Consider the following 17,763-nt stretch of genomic DNA (forward strand, 5'->3'; position numbering starts at 1 on the left):
GTTGGAGGGGAGGCTGAGCCAGGACACTGCAGGAGGCAAGGGGTTAATTTCTAACCCCACCCCCGACCTCGACCCACAACGTGGCAGCGGCCCGAACACGGTGGGGGCCCCTCGGTCCTGCCCCCCTGCACCTCTGCGGTCTCTGACCTCAAGGGATGAAGGGTCCTCAATGCTGGCACCATCTGGGAGAGGCGGGACCAAAGGGGGGAGGGGGGGCATTCTCCCATGAGCCTTTGCAGGGGTCCAGCTGGTTAAGGACCCCACTGCTCTGGCCAGGGAAGACCTCTCACTCCGGACCCGCAGCCCCAGCCCCAGCCCTGCCGATGCCCCTCACTCCTGACCCGCAGCCCCCCGGGGCCAGGCTCCGACTACAGTTGGTTTCTGCTCCACAGTGTCTTTATTGCCCCTGACCCATCCGTGCCCCCCGCAATACCCTGACACCCTCCCCCACCCCGTGGTTATCTCCGGCGCTTGCCCCCCCGCGGCTGCCTCTTGTCCTTACGCCAGCTCCGGCCTGCGGCGGGTTCAGAGCCACAGGAGGCTGCAGGGGGGGGGCTGGGGGCAGGGGGAGCACCCGGACGCCCTCCACCTGCCCCCCCCTTGTACAGCAGGTGCAAAATGAAGGCATTGGGGTACCTGTGACGGACCGGGGTTGCAAGGGTCAGAGGTCACCGGGGCAAGTGGGGAATACAAGTCATGGAAAGGTGGGGTGGAATGGGGATCAAAGGTCGGGAGCAGGGTGGAGGGCAATGGTGGTCAGGGGTTGTGGCACTCACCAGGGCAGGACGTTGTCCAGGCCAGGCCGGCGCAGCGGGGAGCGGAAGGGGTTAAGCTTGGGGGGGGCTGTCACTGCCCCCCGTGGCCGCTGCCACCATGGCCTGCCTCCTGCGGGGGGGGGGAGTGGGTCAATCCGGGGGTGGACTAAGACACCCCAGGTCTCCCAGATGCCCTTGGAACCCCCACCAGACTCCCCCCTCGGGCCGGGACCCCCAGACCCCACCCCCCAGGCCAGGACCACCCCGACTCCACCTCCTGGACCAGAACCCTTCCAGGCCCTCCCTCCCTCCCAGGCCAAGCCCCCCTCCCAGATCCCCCAGGGCCCAGACCTCCCGTCCCCTCTGGGTCAGGACCCCCCAAACCCCCGCTCCCAGGCCAGTACCACACCCCCGGGGTACCGGGGGCAGCAGCAGGCGGCCATGCGCGGCGGGAGGAAGCGCCTGCCCCGACAGCAGCAGCTCCAGGGACACGTCCGGCAGCAGCAGCGACAGCTCCTGGGGGGCGGGGGGGGAGTCAGAGACCCTCTCCGAGACCCCCTCTTGGGACACAGTGCCGCTTGCGCGCCCCCCCCCAGACACCTTGGGTCTCAGACTCCCCAGACATCCCCCCCTGCCCTCACATCCCCCCATGGGTCTAGGACCCCCCGGGTGTGACCCCCGCACCCCGAAGAGTGGCGCCAACCCCAGCTCCTTCCCGGCCTCCAGCACGTGGATCTTCAGCGACCGCTTGTTCAGGATGTTCAGCTCCGGGACTGGCGGGGAGAAGTGGGGTGAGGGACTCAGGCGTCCGGGGAGCAGGGACCCCGCCCCCCACCCAGGGCTCCCAGGGGTCCGGGCTCACAGTGGCGCGGGACGAGCTGCGTGAGCACGTAGTAGGCACTGAGCGGGTAGGAGAGCAGCGCGGCCGCGGGGCAGCCCGGGCCCAACCCGCGCCAGCCGTAGTACGAGCCTGGGGACAGGGGGCACGTGGTCAGGGGACCCTTTTATTCCCCCCTCACACTCCCAGGGCTGCTGGTGCCCCTCACTCCCGACCTGCAGCCCCGGGGCCTCGTGTAAGGGCGGGGATTCTGCCGCTCTCCACCCACAAACCCGGGTGGGCGGTCATCGCAGCCCCCTCCCCTCCTCTCCCCACCCCCGCAAGGCCCAGACATGCCCGCCCCCCCCGCCCCCCGCGTGTGCGTGTGACCCACGGAGCTACCAATAAAGGAATTAACCCCGAGACACGCGTGTCTGCGGGCCAGGAGTGAGGGGCACCGCCAAGGGGGCAAAGGAGTTAATGGTGGGGCACCCTGGCAACCCCCATCCCGTCGTGACTGCAACCGGCCTTGGACTCTGCCCCCGCCCATGCGAGACCACCCACTATACAACCCTCACCTGCCCCAGCCCCATGCGATCTTGTCACCCACGAGAAATCTGCCCCCGCATCCCCACTGGTGCCCCTCACTTCCGACCTAACCCCGTCCCCCCCGGTGCCCCTCAATCCCAACCCGCAGCCCGATACCCCAAATGCATGCAAAGTTTCACATGTCTGAGCCCCCGAGAGTTATTTGGGGCGGGGTGGAGCTGCTGGGGGCCCTGATCCGGGTTGTGGGGGGAAGCTGAACTGGGACACTGCAGGAGGCAAGGGGATAATTTCTATTCCCAGACCCCCGCCCCGGACCTGGATCCACCATGTGGCTTCAGCAGGAACACGGTGGGGGCTCCCCAGTCCTGCCCCCCTGCACCTCTGCAGTCTCCAACCTCAAGGGATGAAGGGGCCTCAATGCTGGCACCATCCGGGAGAGGCGGGACCAAAGGGGGGAGGGGGGGCATTCTCCCATGAGCCTTTGCAGGGGTCCAGCTGGTTAAGGACCCCACTGCTCTGGCCAGGGAAGACCTCTCACTCCGGACCCGCAGCCCCAGCCCCAGCCCTGCCGATGCCCCTCACTCCTGACCCGCAGCCCCCCGGGGCCAGGCTCCGACTACAGTTGGTTTCTGCTCCACAGTGTCTTTATTGCCCCTGACCCATCCGTGCCCCCCGCAATACCCTGACACCCTCCCCCACCCCGTGGTTATCTCCGGCGCTTGCCCCCCCGCGGCTGCCTCTTGTCCTTACGCCAGCTCCGGCCTGCGGCGGGTTCAGAGCCACAGGAGGCTGCAGGGGGGGGGCTGGGGGCAGGGGGAGCACCCGGACGCCCTCCACCTGCCCCCCCCTTGTACAGCAGGTGCAAAATGAAGGCATTGGGGTACCTGTGACGGACCGGGGTTGCAAGGGTCAGAGGTCACCGGGGCAAGTGGGGAATACAAGTCATGGAAAGGTGGGGTGGAATGGGGATCAAAGGTCGGGAGCAGGGTGGAGGGCAATGGTGGTCAGGGGTTGTGGCACTCACCAGGGCAGGACGTTGTCCAGGCCAGGCCGGCGCAGCGGGGAGCGGAAGGGGTTAAGCTTGGGGGGGGCTGTCACTGCCCCCCGTGGCCGCTGCCACCATGGCCTGCCTCCTGCGGGGGGGGGGAGTGGGTCAATCCGGGGGTGGACTAAGACACCCCAGGTCTCCCAGATGCCCTTGGAACCCCCACCAGACTCCCCCCTCGGGCCGGGACCCCCAGACCCCACCCCCCAGGCCAGGACCACCCCGACTCCACCTCCTGGACCAGAACCCTTCCAGGCCCTCCCTCCCTCCCAGGCCAAGCCCCCCTCCCAGATCCCCCAGGGCCCAGACCTCCCGTCCCCTCTGGGTCAGGACCCCCCAAACCCCCGCTCCCAGGCCAGTACCACACCCCCGGGGTACCGGGGGCAGCAGCAGGCGGCCATGCGCGGCGGGAGGAAGCGCCTGCCCCGACAGCAGCAGCTCCAGGGACACGTCCGGCAGCAGCAGCGACAGCTCCTGGGGGGCGGGGGGGGAGTCAGAGACCCTCTCCGAGACCCCCTCTTGGGACACAGTGCCGCTTGCGCGCCCCCCCCCAGACACCTTGGGTCTCAGACTCCCCAGACATCCCCCCCTGCCCTCACATCCCCCCATGGGTCTAGGACCCCCCGGGTGTGACCCCCGCACCCCGAAGAGTGGCGCCAACCCCAGCTCCTTCCCGGCCTCCAGCACGTGGATCTTCAGCGACCGCTTGTTCAGGATGTTCAGCTCCGGGACTGGCGGGGAGAAGTGGGGTGAGGGACTCAGGCGTCCGGGGAGCAGGGACCCCGCCCCCCACCCAGGGCTCCCAGGGGTCCGGGCTCACAGTGGCGCGGGACGAGCTGCGTGAGCACGTAGTAGGCACTGAGCGGGTAGGAGAGCAGCGCGGCCGCGGGGCAGCCCGGGCCCAACCCGCGCCAGCCGTAGTACGAGCCTGGGGACAGGGGGCACGTGGTCAGGGGACCCTTTTATTCCCCCCTCACACTCCCAGGGCTGCTGGTGCCCCTCACTCCCGACCTGCAGCCCCGGGGCCTCGTGTAAGGGCGGGGATTCTGCCGCTCTCCACCCACAAACCCGGGTGGGCGGTCATCGCAGCCCCCTCCCCTCCTCTCCCCACCCCCGCAAGGCCCAGACATGCCCGCCCCCCCCGCCCCCCGCGTGTGCGTGTGACCCACGGAGCTACCAATAAAGGAATTAACCCCGAGACACGCGTGTCTGCGGGCCAGGAGTGAGGGGCACCGCCAAGGGGGCAAAGGAGTTAATGGTGGGGCACCCTGGCAACCCCCATCCCGTCGTGACTGCAACCGGCCTTGGACTCTGCCCCCGCCCATGCGAGACCACCCACTATACAACCCTCACCTGCCCCAGCCCCATGCGATCTTGTCACCCACGAGAAATCTGCCCCCGCATCCCCACTGGTGCCCCTCACTTCCGACCTAACCCCGTCCCCCCCGGTGCCCCTCAATCCCAACCCGCAGCCCGATACCCCAAATGCATGCAAAGTTTCACATGTCTGAGCCCCCGAGAGTTATTTGGGGCGGGGTGGAGCTGCTGGGGGCCCTGATCCGGGTTGTGGGGGGAAGCTGAACTGGGACACTGCAGGAGGCAAGGGGATAATTTCTATTCCCAGACCCCCGCCCCGGACCTGGATCCACCATGTGGCTTCAGCAGGAACACGGTGGGGGCTCCCCAGTCCTGCCCCCCTGCACCTCTGCAGTCTCCAACCTCAAGGGATGAAGGGGCCTCAATGCTGGCACCATCCGGGAGAGGCGGGACCAAAGGGGGGAGGGGGGGCATTCTCCCATGAGCCTTTGCAGGGGTCCAGCTGGTTAAGGACCCCACTGCTCTGGCCAGGGAAGACCTCTCACTCCGGACCCGCAGCCCCAGCCCCAGCCCTGCCGATGCCCCTCACTCCTGACCCGCAGCCCCCCGGGGCCAGGCTCCGACTACAGTTGGTTTCTGCTCCACAGTGTCTTTATTGCCCCTGACCCATCCGTGCCCCCCGCAATACCCTGACACCCTCCCCCACCCCGTGGTTATCTCCGGCGCTTGCCCCCTCGCGGCTGCCTCTTGTCCTTGCGCCAGCTCCGGCCTGCGGCAGGTTCAGAGCCACAGGAGGCTGCAGGGGGGGGGCTGGGGGCAGGGGGAGCACCCGGACGCCCTCCACCTGCCCCCCCCTTGTACAGCAGGTGGAAAATGAAGGCATTGGGGTACCTGTGACGGATCGGGGTTGCAAGGGTCAGAGGTCACCGGGGCAAGTGGGGAATACAAGTCATGGAAAGGTGGGGTGGAATGGGGGTCAAAGGTCGGGAGCAGGGTGGAGGGCAATGGTGGTCAGGGGTCGTGGCACTCACCAGGGCAGGGTGTTGTCCAGGCCAGGCCGGCGCAGCGGGGAGCGGAAGGGGTTAAGCTGGGGGGGGCTGGCACTGCCCCCCGTGGCCGCTGCCACCGTGGCCTGGTCCACGGCGCAGCTGTACTCGCTGCACTCAGTGAAGTAAGCCGGGACCCGCAGCGCCTGGAGGCACAGAGGCGCATGAGAGCCACGCATCTCGGGGCAGGGGCTGCGGGTCGGGAGCGAGGGGCACCAGGGGTGGGGGGCACTGGGGGACCCGCCGTCCGGGCACCCACCTGCAGGCGGGGCAGGAGGCTGAGCCAGGTGTCCTTGAGGGCGAAGCCGGGGTTAAACCCTGGACGGGAACCAAGGAGGGCAGCATCACCTACACCCCTCAGACTTTGCCCATAAGCCCTCCAAGCGGCCCTGCCCGTGTCTTACGTAGCCATGGCCCTAGCGACAATCACGTCCCCTTCCTCCGTAGCCACACCCCCATTTCGCCACGCCCCCTCCCTCTCCCCGGTAGCCCCGCCCCCGCCGGGACTCACCGAGCACGAGATCGGGCTTGGGCCCCTGCAGCAGGGGGGAGGGGCGGGCGCAGATGCGCAGCTGCAGCCCCCCCCGGCCCCCCACGCCCCGCGGCCGCCCCCCCTCTGCCTCCTGGCGGGGGGGAGCGGGTCAGTGCGGGGGGGATCAAGACACCCCAGGTCTCCCAGATGCCCTTGGAACCCCCACCAGACTCCCCCCTCGGGCCGGGACCCCCAGACCCCACCCCCCAGGCCAGGACCACCCCGACTCCACCTCCTGGACCAGAACCCTTCCAGGCCCTCCCTCCCTCCCAGGCCAAGCCCCCCTCCCAGATCCCCCCGGGCCCAGACCTCCCGTCCCCTCTGGGTCAGGACCCCCCCAAACCCCCGCTCCCAGGCCAGTACCACACCCCCGGGGTACCGGGGGCAGCAGCAGGCGGCCATGCGCGGCGGGGGGCAGCGCCTGCCCCGACAGCAGCAGCTCCAGGGACACGTCCGGCAGCAGCAGCGACAGCTCCTGGGGGGCGGGGGGGAGTCAGAGACCCTCTCCGAGACCCCCTCTTGGGACACAGTGCCGCTTGCGCGCCCCCCCCCAGACACCTTGGGTCTCAGACTCCCCAGACATCCCCCCCTGCCCTCACATCCCCCCATGGGTCTAGGACCCCCCGGGTGTGACCCCCGCACCCCGAAGAGTGGCGCCAACCCCAGCTCCTTCCCGGCCTCCAGCACGTGGATCTTCAGCGACCGCTTGTTCAGGATGTTCAGCTCCGGGACTGGCGGGGAGAAGTGGGGTGAGGGACTCAGGCGTCCGGGGAGCAGGGACCCCGCCCCCCACCCAGGGCTCCCAGGGGTCCGGGCTCACAGTGGCGCGGGACGAGCTGCGTGAGCACGTAGTAGGCACTGAGCGGGTAGGAGAGCAGCGCGGCCGCGGGGCAGCCCGGGCCCAACCCGCGCCAGCCGTAGTACCCCGCCCACGAGCCTGGGGACAAGGGGCACGGGGTCAGGGGACACTGGCACCCTCCCCCGGGCCAGCGCTACCCTTCACCCCAGACCCGCACCCCCCGCAATGGTGCCCCTCACTCCCAACCCGTAGCCCCCTAACACTCCAGCCCCCCCCATGCTCCCCCAAACTCACTGAAGTAGGTCCGGGGTGGGGGGGGCTGCGTGGGGGCGATGGGGAGTGGGGGGCCTCCCTCGGGCGCCAGCCCCTCCAAGGGGTTTCCTAGGAAGGAGAGACGGGGGTCAGAGCTCCGCAGCCCCCTCCAATGGTGCCCCTCATTCCCGACCCGCTGCCCCCTTTCCTCACCGCTGTGGGGGGGGCTCGGCTCGCGCTCGTGGTCCCCCCCCAGCCCCACGCCGTAGTCGGGAGCCCGGACAAGGAGGCTCTCGAGAGTCCAGAGCCCCACTGTGAGCCCCCGCCCTGCCAGGAAGGCCTCGCGGTCGAAGGTGTCGCTGGTGGTCTCTTGGGGAAGGGGAAGAGGAGAGGAGTCAGACCCCGCCACCTGCCAGTACCCCTCACTCCCGACCCGCAGCCCCTGCGCCCCCCAGCCCTGCCAGTGCCTCTCGCTCCCGACCGCACCCCCTGCCCCACCCAGCCCTGCCGGTGCCCCTCACTCCCGACCCGCAGCCCTCACCGGCGGCGAAGGTGAAGGGCAGGTCCGCGAGCTCCCGGGCGCGGGCCACGAACCGCCCGAGGCGCTGGCACCAGGCCCGGTGCCCCGCGTCCCGCTGGCGGCAGCGCTCGGAGCAGTAGAGCACGGCGCGGCACTGCGGGCTGCGTGCGGGGGCGGTGTCAGGCGGGGGAGGCTCTGGTGCCACGCATTCCCGAGCCACAGCCCCCCGGTGGTGCCCTCGCTCCCGACCCGCGCACACACCAGGCCGCCAGGCGTGGGGCGAAGCCGTGGCGGCGACACGCGTGGCAGGCGCGGACGCGGGTGGGAGGCAGGGCCAGGCCCGGGGCTGGCCCCCAGCCCCGCAGCGGCCCAGGCGCCAGCTTCACCCCCAGGCGGGGCTGCAGCAGTGGCTCCAGCGCCCTGAGGACGAGGTGGGGGGTGCGGTTAGAAAGGGGTATGGCCTCCTCCCTGCCCCCCCCCAGCCTTTCGGTGTCCCTTACTCCGGCCTGCAGCCCCTCACCCCCGTGCTGCCCCTCCCGGCCTGCAGCCCCCTATTGGAAGCCTCCTTCCAATGGGGCTGCAGGTCGGGAGTGGGGGGCACCAGCAGGGCTGAGCGGGTAGGGTACCCCTTACTCCCGCCCCGCAGTCCCTGCCCGTCCGGGATCGGGGCCGCCCGCACCGGTACAGCTCCGCGTCGGTGACCGCCAGGGCCCGGGGCCGCCGCGGCTCCCCTCCGCCCAGGGGCCCGGCCATGGTGTGGGCCACGAGCCGCAGCGCCCGCTCGCCCAGAGCGGGGGCCTCGATCCCGGCCCCGGTCGCCGCCAGCTGGAAGTCGAGGCCAAGGAGGGCGCCGCGCTCGTCCGTCACCAGCAAGAGGCGCTCAACGTGCAGCAGCACCTGGCCTGGGGGGCGGGGGGTACTGGGAGCACCGGAAGGGACTGGGGGAGACTGGGAGGGCTGGGGGCACTGGAAGATACTGGCAGAACTGGGTGGGAAAGCTTGGGAGCACTGGGCAGCAGTGGGCGGGTACTGCAGAGACTGGATGGGGGATACTGGAAGACAGAGAGATACTGGCAGCACTGGGCTGAGGATATAGGGAGCACTGAGAGGGATTGGGGGAGGCTGGGGGCTGTGGGGGATACTGGGAGGAATGGATAGGGGAGACTGGGGCCATTGGAGGAGACTGGAGGCAGTGGGTAGGGGAAACAGAGAGCACTGGGGGTGACTGGAGGAGGCTGGGGGTAGTGGATAGGGAAGACTGGGCGGACTAGGGGCACTAGGGGATACTGGGGGATGCGGGTAGAGGAGACTGGAAGCACTGGGGAAATTGGGACGACTGGATTGGGGAGACTGCGGGCACTGGGGGAGTCTGGGAAGACTGGATGGGGGAGACTGGGAGCTCTGGGGGTATGGGGAGGGACTGGGGGGGGGCTCTTTGGGGAGTCCTAGGAAGGTCTCAGGGGTCTCGAGTTTTGGGGGGTCTCTGTGGGGTCTGCGGGGTTTTGAAGGGACCCTAGCAGGGTCTCAGTTGAATTTTTGGATTTCAGGGAGGACCCCAGGGATTTGGGGGACCCTGGGGGTCTGTCTGGGGATCCTTGGGAGGGTCTCAGGGGGAGTCTCCGGGGTTTCGGGGGGGGGTTTCAGGGGGTCTGAGTTTTTGAGGGGTCTCCGGGGTTTTGGAGGACCCTGGGGTTGTATAGGGATGTCTCTCGAGGTTTTGGGGGGACCCTGGGAGGGTCTCTGGGGAGTCTCCGGGGTGTTGGGGGGGCTCTGGGGGGCCACAGGGGGTCCCCTGGGCGGTTACCTGGCCCGGGCCGGGCGTCGGGCCCGTCGAGGCGAAGGAACCCGAGCCCCGGGAGCAGGTCCCGCAGCTGCAGCGGCTCCTCTCCGCATAGGCGACCCCGGGGGGCGCCCCCCCCCGGCCCCCCCGGAGCCAAGGCCAGGGCCAAGGCCAGGCGGGGATTGGGCAGCAGCTGCAGCACCCAGCGCGCCGGGTCGGGGGGCAGGCGGCGGGGGGGGCGCGGGGGACCCCCTCCCAGCAGCCGCCGGTGCCAGCCCAGGAGCAGCTCGGCCAGATCCAGCACCTCGGCCCGGTACCCGGTCACGAACTCCATCTAGGGGGGTGGGGGGTGTCAGCTGGCCCCGCCCCCAGCCCCATCCCTTTCTGGGACCCCCGCCCCTAGGAGCTCCCCCCTCCAGTACCTCCTGCCACTGCAGTTTGAAGGTAAACAGCGGAGTTCCCTCTGTGACGCCCGGGGAGGCCCCGCCCCCATCATCAAGCCCCGCCCCCAAAGCTGTGTCCCCACAGGTCTGGAATCTCTCCCACTGCCGTCCTGGAGGCCCCTCCTAAATCTTAGGCTGGGGGGGAGGTAGGGGAGAGTCTCAGTCCCCCTCCCCACCTCTCCCCTGGGACCAGGTGGCCCCGAGCTCGACCTTCTGCAAGATTTACACCCTAACACCACTGCTCAGCGCCAACCGCAAGAAGCCCGGGCTGGCTCTGCAGGGGAAGCTTGAGCATGAGGGCACCAACCTCGCCTCCAGCACCATGTGAGCCCCTTATGCCCCCTGCTCACCCCATTGCCAACTGCAGCAGGGACCCCTTAGACCAGGGGCATGAAATTATTTGGGGCAGACCCATCAAGGGCTGCATACCAGGCAGCCGGGGGCAGATAAATATTAATTTTCTCAATTTTTTAGGAGCCTCGCAGGCTGGATAGAATGGCCTGGCAGGTCACATCTGGCCTGTGGGCTGTATTTTGCCCACCCCTTCCTTAGACCTACTCCACAACCAGTGGCATCCTTGTTGTACCAGGCCACTGGCTCCACCCCAGAGCCAGCTGCATCAGGAAACTGTTATACCCATTCCCAGAGCCAGCTGCAATCAGGGGCCTGTGACACCTACCCAAGCCAGCTGCATTCATTTTATACTTGGCTGCCAGCTCCACCCCAGAACCAGCTGCACTGGGGAGCTGTGTCCTACCCATCCCATGCCCAGCTGCATTCATTTTATATTAGACACCTGTGTCCCTTCCTGTATGTGAGCAGGTGTCCAGGCACCCCCAGAGCCACACAAGGGGATCCAGGTGTCCACCCCCTCACCCCACTCGGGGCCACAAGGGAATCCAGATGTCCAGGCTTTGGAAACCCCCCCAATATAACCTACAGGGCTCCACCACCCACCCAGAGCAGGAAGAGAACCCAGGCATCGGGCTTCCAGCCCCTGCTGCTCCCAATGCCCAATACTGGGAAAGAACCCAGGTGTCCAGGCTCCCCACTACTGTCCTGGAGCCGGGAGGGAACCCAGGCATCCGGGCCTCCGAGCCTCTCCAGATAACCCCGCTAGGCCCTGCTGCCATGGTCGAGTCTGGGGAGAACCCAGGCATCCAGGCTGCCCGGGAGACAGCACTGGCCCAGGCATGATCCCTGTTCCTTAGGGTCAAATTCAAGCATGTGATGTTTAATAAATGAGTGCCCTGCAGCCCCCCCAGCTCATTACATGGCCCCCTCCACCTGCCTGATTGCCCAGTCCCACACAAGGGGGCTTGGAACGGGGTGGGGGGCTACGGGCAGGCAGGATACGGCCCTCAAAGAGGGCTGGGACAGGGGGCCCGGATCCAGCTGCCACAGGGGTCCCAGGGCAGGGGGTGCAGGTGGGGTCTGCATGGCAGCTGGATGTGGCCCTGGTGGGGGGTGGTCCCCGTGTGTTCTCCATGAAGACACCACTCTGCATCATTGCTTCCTCTTCCCCTTTGCAGAGACTTGGCCGCATTTCCAGGGGATGTAGGGGGACTGCAGGAGGCAGACCCTGCCCCCCCCAGCACAGCAAATGGTAGATCCATGCCAGTGCCACGGTGACATCCTGCCAACAGCGTTGCAGCGTGCTCTGGGAGTAGCAAGATGGCGGCAGCAGCAATGATGCAACTCAGGGCTCTGTGGCCTCTCAGGGCTGGGGTCAGGGGTCGCGGGGTTACAGCCCTGGACATGGGACTGGGAGGGTCCCAGGGGTTGGGGGGATAGGCCTGGGGAGCACAGGGAGGGAAAGAGGGGTCCCAGGAGGTGGAGTTATGGGGGCCCCCTGGCCCGGTGCAGGGTCACAATGGGGAGTTTCTGGGGTAGAAGGGAGGGCAAGGGGGTCCCCAGGGCTTGGGGGACAGGGTAGGGAAGGGGATCCCTGAGTCATGGGGGAGAGGATCAGGGTGGGGGGGTCTACAGCATGCCTAAATGCTGCGCCCACGCCCCACATGGCAGGACAGAACTGGGCAGCACAGCACAGCCAGCAGGGCAGGATGAGGCAAAGGAGGCTTCTCCCCCTGGTGAGGCAAATGGCACCCACCCCCCTGGTGAGGATGGGATGCCTGGGTTCTGCCCCAGCTTGGGGGGAGCAGGGGGATCCGGATGCCTGGATTTTCTGCCCCACCTGTGCCCCCTGCAGGGAGCACAGCTGACCCAGAGAATGGGGCAGCTGGGACTACGGTGCAGAAGCCATGCTGGCGGTATGTGATGGGGGTCACTGGTAAGGATGGTGCTGGTGGTGGCGATGGGCACCACAGAGGCAATCCCTGCTGCTTGGCCTTGGGGGGAGGGATGGCATGGGTCTGGGCTCTCTGCAGAGGGGCTGGATGTGGCCTTTGGGGGCCCTTCTTGAAGAACCCAGGTACCTGGGAGTGGGGGACTACACTCACTCCCCACTCTTACCCCTGCTCCCCTGCCCCCCCAGCCACCTGCCAGGCCTGGTGGTGGTGCTGGTGATACTCCTGATGCAGCTGCTGAGGAACAACACCCAGGTGCTTTCCTCCAGACCCTATAAGAAATAAAGGGGGAGCTGAGGACCCAGACTCCTGTGTTTTCCCCCAGCTCTGAAAGTGGGGGACAGGACTGGGTGGGGGCAAGGGCAGAGGGAGCTGGGAGCTTAGCACTCCGATACTTCTGTTCAAGGGGCTAGGGCAGGGTTATACCCAGTGCCAGCACCCGCCTCAGACCCAGTCGCACTGGGGCACCCTGTTACACCCAGTGCCCACCCCAGAGCCAGCTGCATTGGGGTGCCCCGTTACACCCTCTGAGGTCGCAGCTACTTCTGGGGTCTCTCCTGCAGTCGCCTACAACTACTCCTGGGTCCACTTCCAACCCCCGTGGCTTGCGGAAGAGCCCAGGTAAGTGTCCTCCTGGGCTCAAGTCAGGACCTGGGTCTGCCCCTGACACTGTTCCCCCTGTCCCCTCCGTGCCTTTAGTCTGGGCCAGGCGTGAGCCCCGGGGCCTTGCCCCTACAGCCCACCCCCCAGGTGGCACCAGGACCAGGAAAGGGTGGGGCCGGCGCAGGTAGTGCCATGCAGAATTGCGGGGAGCAGCAGGGGGCGGGCATGCATGCGTCCCAGATGCCTGGGTTCCATTTGTGTGTGTGTACACATGTGCGTGCCACAGATGCCTGGGTTGCATGCGCATTCCCAACGCCAATTCCTTCCCCCTAAGATTCACTAGCAGCTGCCAGGACAAGCAGGGACACCATGCCCAGTGGACACCCCCACCCCAGCAGTGACACCCTGGCCCCCCTTGCCCTTGCTGTTTTTACACAAGTGAGGCTGGTTTGAGGGGCCTCTGCCCCCGTGCCCCTCTTTTGTACTTTTTTAATTAAAAAGCAAACCCATAATGAGTGGGGCCATGTATTTCATTACCAGGGCAGGTACCTGCCCCCACACAGTGGTCCCCAGACCCAGAAGATGACCCCCCTCACAGTGACTTCCACAGGAGCCATTGCCCCCACCCCGTACAGTGACTCCCAAGATCTCCTCCCACCCAATAGACACGGAGAACCCAGGTATCCAGGACCAGGGGGGTGTACATACAGCATACATCTCTCCTTCCCCACGTGACGATCTGATTAGGATTTTCATCAATAGCCCTATATTATGCCTATATATGGGGGGAACCTACAGAAATGGTGGGGCATCTCCCCTTTGGGGCCCCCCAAATATATACAAAAAGGCCTGGTGGGGTGGGGAGGCATGACCAACAGCCCCCACCAATAGTGCTGGTTGAAGACTGGTGGAGGCAGCATCCTTAGCATGTCATAGCATATTCTGGGTTCCTGGGCCCACATATTCTTTACATCACCGTTTACATTGCATATTCCTTATGTCATCACTTCCTCAGGACCTGAGTAAGCTGCTCCCGGGCAGCAGCGTGTCACAGCATGTCCTGGCACCCCCACAATCCCCTACGGTCACATGATCCTGTGCGCTCCAACACCTGAAAAAGCTGCGCTGGGGCTGTAGTGTGTCATAGCATGTCTGTGGCATGCCAGAGCATGTCCATAGTGTGCCGAACCACATCAGGGCTCCAGCATCTGCTCGCAGGTGCGGGCCAGCTCGCCCAGCTTGAGGCGGGCATAGTCCACACGGTTGAGGGCCAGCTGGCAGTCCTTGCCAGCTGAGTAACTCGAGCCCTCATGCGGTTGCCCTGTCGCCACCTGAGGGGGGGGGAAACGGGGTCACTTGGGGGCAGGAGACCCCCAACAGCCCCCCTGCTCCGGGCCCTGCCCCCCCACCCGCCAGCACCTGGGTGAGGTAGCGGATCTGGGCAGAGAGCTCCGCCTCCACCTTCTGCACCGCGGCGCTGAACTGGGCGGCCTGGCGCTCCAGCGCCCGCTCGTTCGCCTTCTCCTTGGACAGCTCCAGGATCACGTTGCCTGCGGGGGCGCCAGGGTCACTGGGGGGCTAGGGGAGCCGACCGCCCTCGGCACCTCCCGCCCAGGCCGGGCTCCCCCACAGCCCTAGGGGACCCCCCACGCACCAGGCCCCGCCCCCGCACAAGCCCAGGCCCCACCCACCTGCGCTCTGCAGCGAGGCGCCGATCTCGCGCTCCAGCTCCTCCAGCGCGCGCAGCCGTTCGTTGGCCACCGCGTGAGTCGCCATGACCCCACACAACCCCGTCCCCGGCCCCGCTTCCAGAGCCGGCCGGAAGTGCCACTCCGCCCCGCCCCTGCCGCCGCCGCGCATGCGCAGAGCCCAGACCTGCGCACTACAACTCCCGGCGGGCGCCGCGGCGGCCACGTGACGCGGAAGCGGATGGCGGGGGTGGGGCCTGGGCCAGGCTGGCGCAGCCACGTGCGGGCGGAGCTGCAGCGGCGGGAGCGGGAGCAGCGCGGGCTGCGGGACCTCGTCCGGACCCGTGAGCACGCGACGTCACCGCTGGCTTGGCCATGACGTCATTTAGGGGCCGCCCGGGTCCCGCCTTGACCCCATGTCCCTGAACAGACACCGCCGCGTCCCGTGACGTTACGGAGGGGGCGGGGCCGCCTGCAGCCTTCGATGTTCACTGATGAAGGACCGCCTGGGGCCTGTGATGTCATTGCGGAGGCCCCGTGTTGTTCCTCTCGCGTCACTGAGGGACCATCTGGTCCTTGACGTCACTGTAGGGGGAGGGGCCGCCCCTAGCCTATGACGTCCCTGAAGAGGGACTGCCCAGTTCCTTTGACATCACAGAGAAGGACCATCACAGAGATGCCATGCAGGAAAGACCACTCGGCTCCCATGATGTGCACTGCGGGGTGGGGCCTCCCTGATCTGGTGCTGCCAATGATGTCACCCAGAGGGCAAGGCTGACCCCCCTCACCCATGCTGGGCTGGGATGGGATTGACATCACTGAGGGGTGGGGCCTCCCTGATCGGGTGATGTCACTGAGAGCTAAAACTGTGGATGTCCTCACTGCTGGGACCCACCCTGTCCCCATGGCATTGGTATGTCTGCTGCTGTTACCCAGGGGCCAGAGCTGACACCCCAATACCCAGAGGAGATGGTGTACAGTGATGACACCAATACGGTGGACTGGTTCCCCAAAAAATACATCAAAAGACCCCCTCCCAGGGGACCCAGATTCCCCCCCCAACAGAGAACCCAGGTGACCCAGCCCCACTCACAGTGGCTCTGTTTCCCACCCTGCAGATGAGAAACTCCTGGAGCGACTGGACCTGCAGAGCCTGCTCGCAGAGAAGCTGCAGCTGGACACAGGAACCCAGGAGTCTGGGTGGGCCCTGGGGCTGGGGGCTGCGGGTTGGGAGTGAGGGACACCACATCTAACCGCCCCCCAATTTAACCCCCCAGGGCAGCCCTGGACCTGGCCTCGCTCCAGCTGCAACACGCCCTGGAAGTCTCAGAGCTGCAGCAGGGGCAGGAAGAGGTGAATTGGAGGGAGGGGGCTATGGATAGGCTACAGGGGGTCCATGGGACTAACCCCCTCTGTGCCCCACCTCCAGCTGGCACAGACAATTGCTGACCTCACGGAGGCTCTGACCCGCAGCGAGGCCGAGACTCGGGAGCAGCGAGAGAGGTGTGTTGACCCCCCCGCCTCCGAAAACCAGGGCTCCCCGTGCCCCGTGCTCACCCCCCAGCCCCCAATGCTCAGAGACCCCAGGCAACCGGGCTCTGACTCATCTCCTCCTCAGGGCGGGGCGCTGCGCACGGGCCCTAGCAGCACTGTCAAGTCGGGCCGAGGAGGCCGAGGCACTCAGGGCAGCGCTGGGGGTGGCACAGGAGCAAGTGGCTGCCCTGGAGGCCCGGTGGGTGCAGGAGAAGGCGGCTGAGGCAGCGCGGGTCAACCAGGCCAATGCCCAGCTGGAGCGGTGAGTGAGCCCAGGCATCCGGGCCCCCAGCCACCCTGCTGTCACCCCCCAGTTCCCTCCCCTCTCAGAGAACCCAGGCATCTGGGCTCCCTGCCCCCCCATCTCTGTCTGTTCCTTGATCAGGTACCAGCACCAGGTCTTGAGGCTGCGACAGAAGCTGGAGCAGCTGCAGTTGGCAGCGTGAGTGCCCCCGCCTCCCCCCCCCACCCGCTTGGGGGCAGCCCTTGTAATTACCCCCCATTTACCCCCCACCCCAGGGCAGGCATCAAGCTGGGGACCAGTGACAGCAGCTGCAGCACATCCTGTGAGGAGCTGGTGAGAGCCAGGCCTGGATGCCTGAGTTCCCTGGGGAAGCGGGGGGAGGGGACTGGGCGTTTAGAGCAAGGCGGCCAGGGGGCCCAGATGCCTGGGTTCACTCACTCTGCTTCTCCTCCCCACAGGCCTTGGGGGGGCTAGACTCTGGCCCCCAGGGCAGCTCATCACCCATGAGAGCCCAGGAATCCCACACCAAGACCCCTGGTAAGGGGAGCTCATGTGGGAGTGGGGGGGGGTCCATGGGGGAGGGGCTGCAGTCATCCCCACCCCCCTTCCCTCTCCTCCTTCCAGCCCCAGCGCTGAGTGAGACCCTCGGATCCACCCCTGTGACCCCCTGATGGGCTGCTGGGACCCCCAGACCTGGTGAGATGGGGCTGGGGAGCCTGGATGCCTGGGTTGTCTCCAGCTCTGGGGGGAGAGCTGGGGGCCTGGATGCATGGATTCTACCCCAGGATCTTGAGTCTTCATTAGGATCCCTGAATCTGTTATGCAAATGACGGCCAATTCCATAAAGAGCACTCGTTTACATACCATATAAGTGATTGGCCCATCTCCTTTCTAGCTGCCTTTCTGAAACAAGGTCCTCCACCCACTTGAAAGATGTGGCCAGAGCAGCTCAGCCTAGAGTGCCCCTCTGGCCCCCCATGCCCTGTCCCATGGCTTGTACTCTATGATTGGACCCCTGGAGGCCTAGGCTAGAGCAGCACCAGTGTCCTAGCTGCTCGAGCCATGATCTTCCCTGTCTGTGATCCTTGGAAGGACTCTGATCCGTGGAAAAGCAGGGATCATAGACTCTACAAGAGGGTCTCTACGGTCTCTGGGAAGACTATGATCCTGAAGAGTGGTGGGGGGGTAGACATTCTACCAGTGGGTCTCTATGACCCAGCAGAGTCCTCCAAGACCTCAGCCATAGAGATGGAGATCCAGAGTGTCCTCTCAATGGATTTGGGGGGAGTCCTCACCCTTACTTGCCTCTCTGTCCTCTCAGGGCTGTGATGGGACCAGAAGACCCAACTGCCCCTAGGCTCACCTGGATGCCTGGGTTCCCTCCTGGAGGGGGCACCGGGACATGATGTGCAATGTGACCCCGCTGAGGGGGGGAGAAAAAATACAGAGGTGCAATCCAGAGGCAACAGAAGCTTAATGCCAGGATGTGGCCAACTCCGGGGTGGGCACTGAGGCTGGGTTTAACAGGACCACC

At 66.5% G+C, this 17,763-nt stretch overlaps 3 protein-coding genes across 25 annotated transcripts; 1 reads left to right on the forward strand and 2 right to left on the reverse strand.

The window, feature by feature from the left end:
* Window positions 1-27: 27 nt before the first annotated feature.
* Window positions 28-13,174, reverse strand: ZMYND15 (zinc finger MYND-type containing 15). Of its 20 annotated transcripts, none has more exons than XM_059717838.1 (22): window positions 9,835-9,959; window positions 9,437-9,746; window positions 8,312-8,534; window positions 7,894-8,052; window positions 7,654-7,793; window positions 7,326-7,481; window positions 7,155-7,241; window positions 6,882-6,998; window positions 6,704-6,792; window positions 6,441-6,536; window positions 6,041-6,152; window positions 5,789-5,847; window positions 5,515-5,675; window positions 3,987-4,094; window positions 3,809-3,897; window positions 3,545-3,640; window positions 3,146-3,254; window positions 1,618-1,725; window positions 1,440-1,528; window positions 1,176-1,271; window positions 777-885; window positions 28-636 (listed from the first exon to the last, which is right to left on the reverse strand). In XM_059717838.1, the coding sequence occupies exons 2-22, from the start codon at window positions 9,744-9,746 to the stop codon at window positions 459-461; spliced, it is 2,691 nt and encodes an 896-aa protein (XP_059573821.1). In that variant the 5' UTR covers window positions 9,835-9,959; the 3' UTR covers window positions 28-458. The 20 variants fall into 20 exon arrangements, 13 of the variants coding, with proteins under 13 accessions (XP_059573821.1, XP_059573817.1, XP_059573816.1 ...); XR_009457208.1 differs by having other exon boundaries at window positions 551-636; window positions 1,459-1,528; window positions 9,835-9,915; XM_059717834.1 differs by lacking the exon at window positions 6,882-6,998 and having other exon boundaries at window positions 9,835-9,915.
* Window positions 13,175-13,273: 99 nt separating this feature from the next.
* Window positions 13,274-14,624, reverse strand: MED11 (mediator complex subunit 11). Its single transcript, XM_006262906.4, has 3 exons — window positions 14,456-14,624; window positions 14,184-14,314; window positions 13,274-14,095 (listed from the first exon to the last, which is right to left on the reverse strand). The coding sequence occupies exons 1-3, from the start codon at window positions 14,622-14,624 to the stop codon at window positions 13,958-13,960; spliced, it is 438 nt and encodes a 145-aa protein (XP_006262968.2). The 3' UTR covers window positions 13,274-13,957.
* A 28-nt stretch (window positions 14,625-14,652) lies between these two features.
* Window positions 14,653-17,688, forward strand: LOC102577281 (autophagy-related protein 16). Of its 4 annotated transcripts, none has more exons than XM_059717891.1 (10): window positions 14,653-14,796; window positions 15,571-15,652; window positions 15,730-15,805; window positions 15,882-15,955; window positions 16,071-16,247; window positions 16,371-16,427; window positions 16,505-16,562; window positions 16,688-16,766; window positions 16,854-16,925; window positions 17,551-17,688. In XM_059717891.1, exons 1-9 carry the CDS (start codon window positions 14,694-14,696, stop codon window positions 16,898-16,900), a joined length of 753 nt encoding a protein of 250 aa, XP_059573874.1. In that variant the 5' UTR covers window positions 14,653-14,693; the 3' UTR covers window positions 16,901-16,925; window positions 17,551-17,688. The 4 variants fall into 4 exon arrangements, 3 of the variants coding, with proteins under 3 accessions (XP_059573874.1, XP_059573873.1, XP_019351135.1); XR_009457219.1 differs by having other exon boundaries at window positions 14,673-14,796; window positions 16,505-16,551; XM_059717890.1 differs by having other exon boundaries at window positions 16,854-17,688.
* The last annotated feature ends 75 nt before the right edge of the window (window positions 17,689-17,763 follow it).

Source organism: Alligator mississippiensis, chromosome 15 (assembly GCF_030867095.1).
Source record: "Alligator mississippiensis isolate rAllMis1 chromosome 15, rAllMis1, whole genome shotgun sequence".
Taxonomy (NCBI): domain Eukaryota; kingdom Metazoa; phylum Chordata; order Crocodylia; family Alligatoridae; genus Alligator; species Alligator mississippiensis.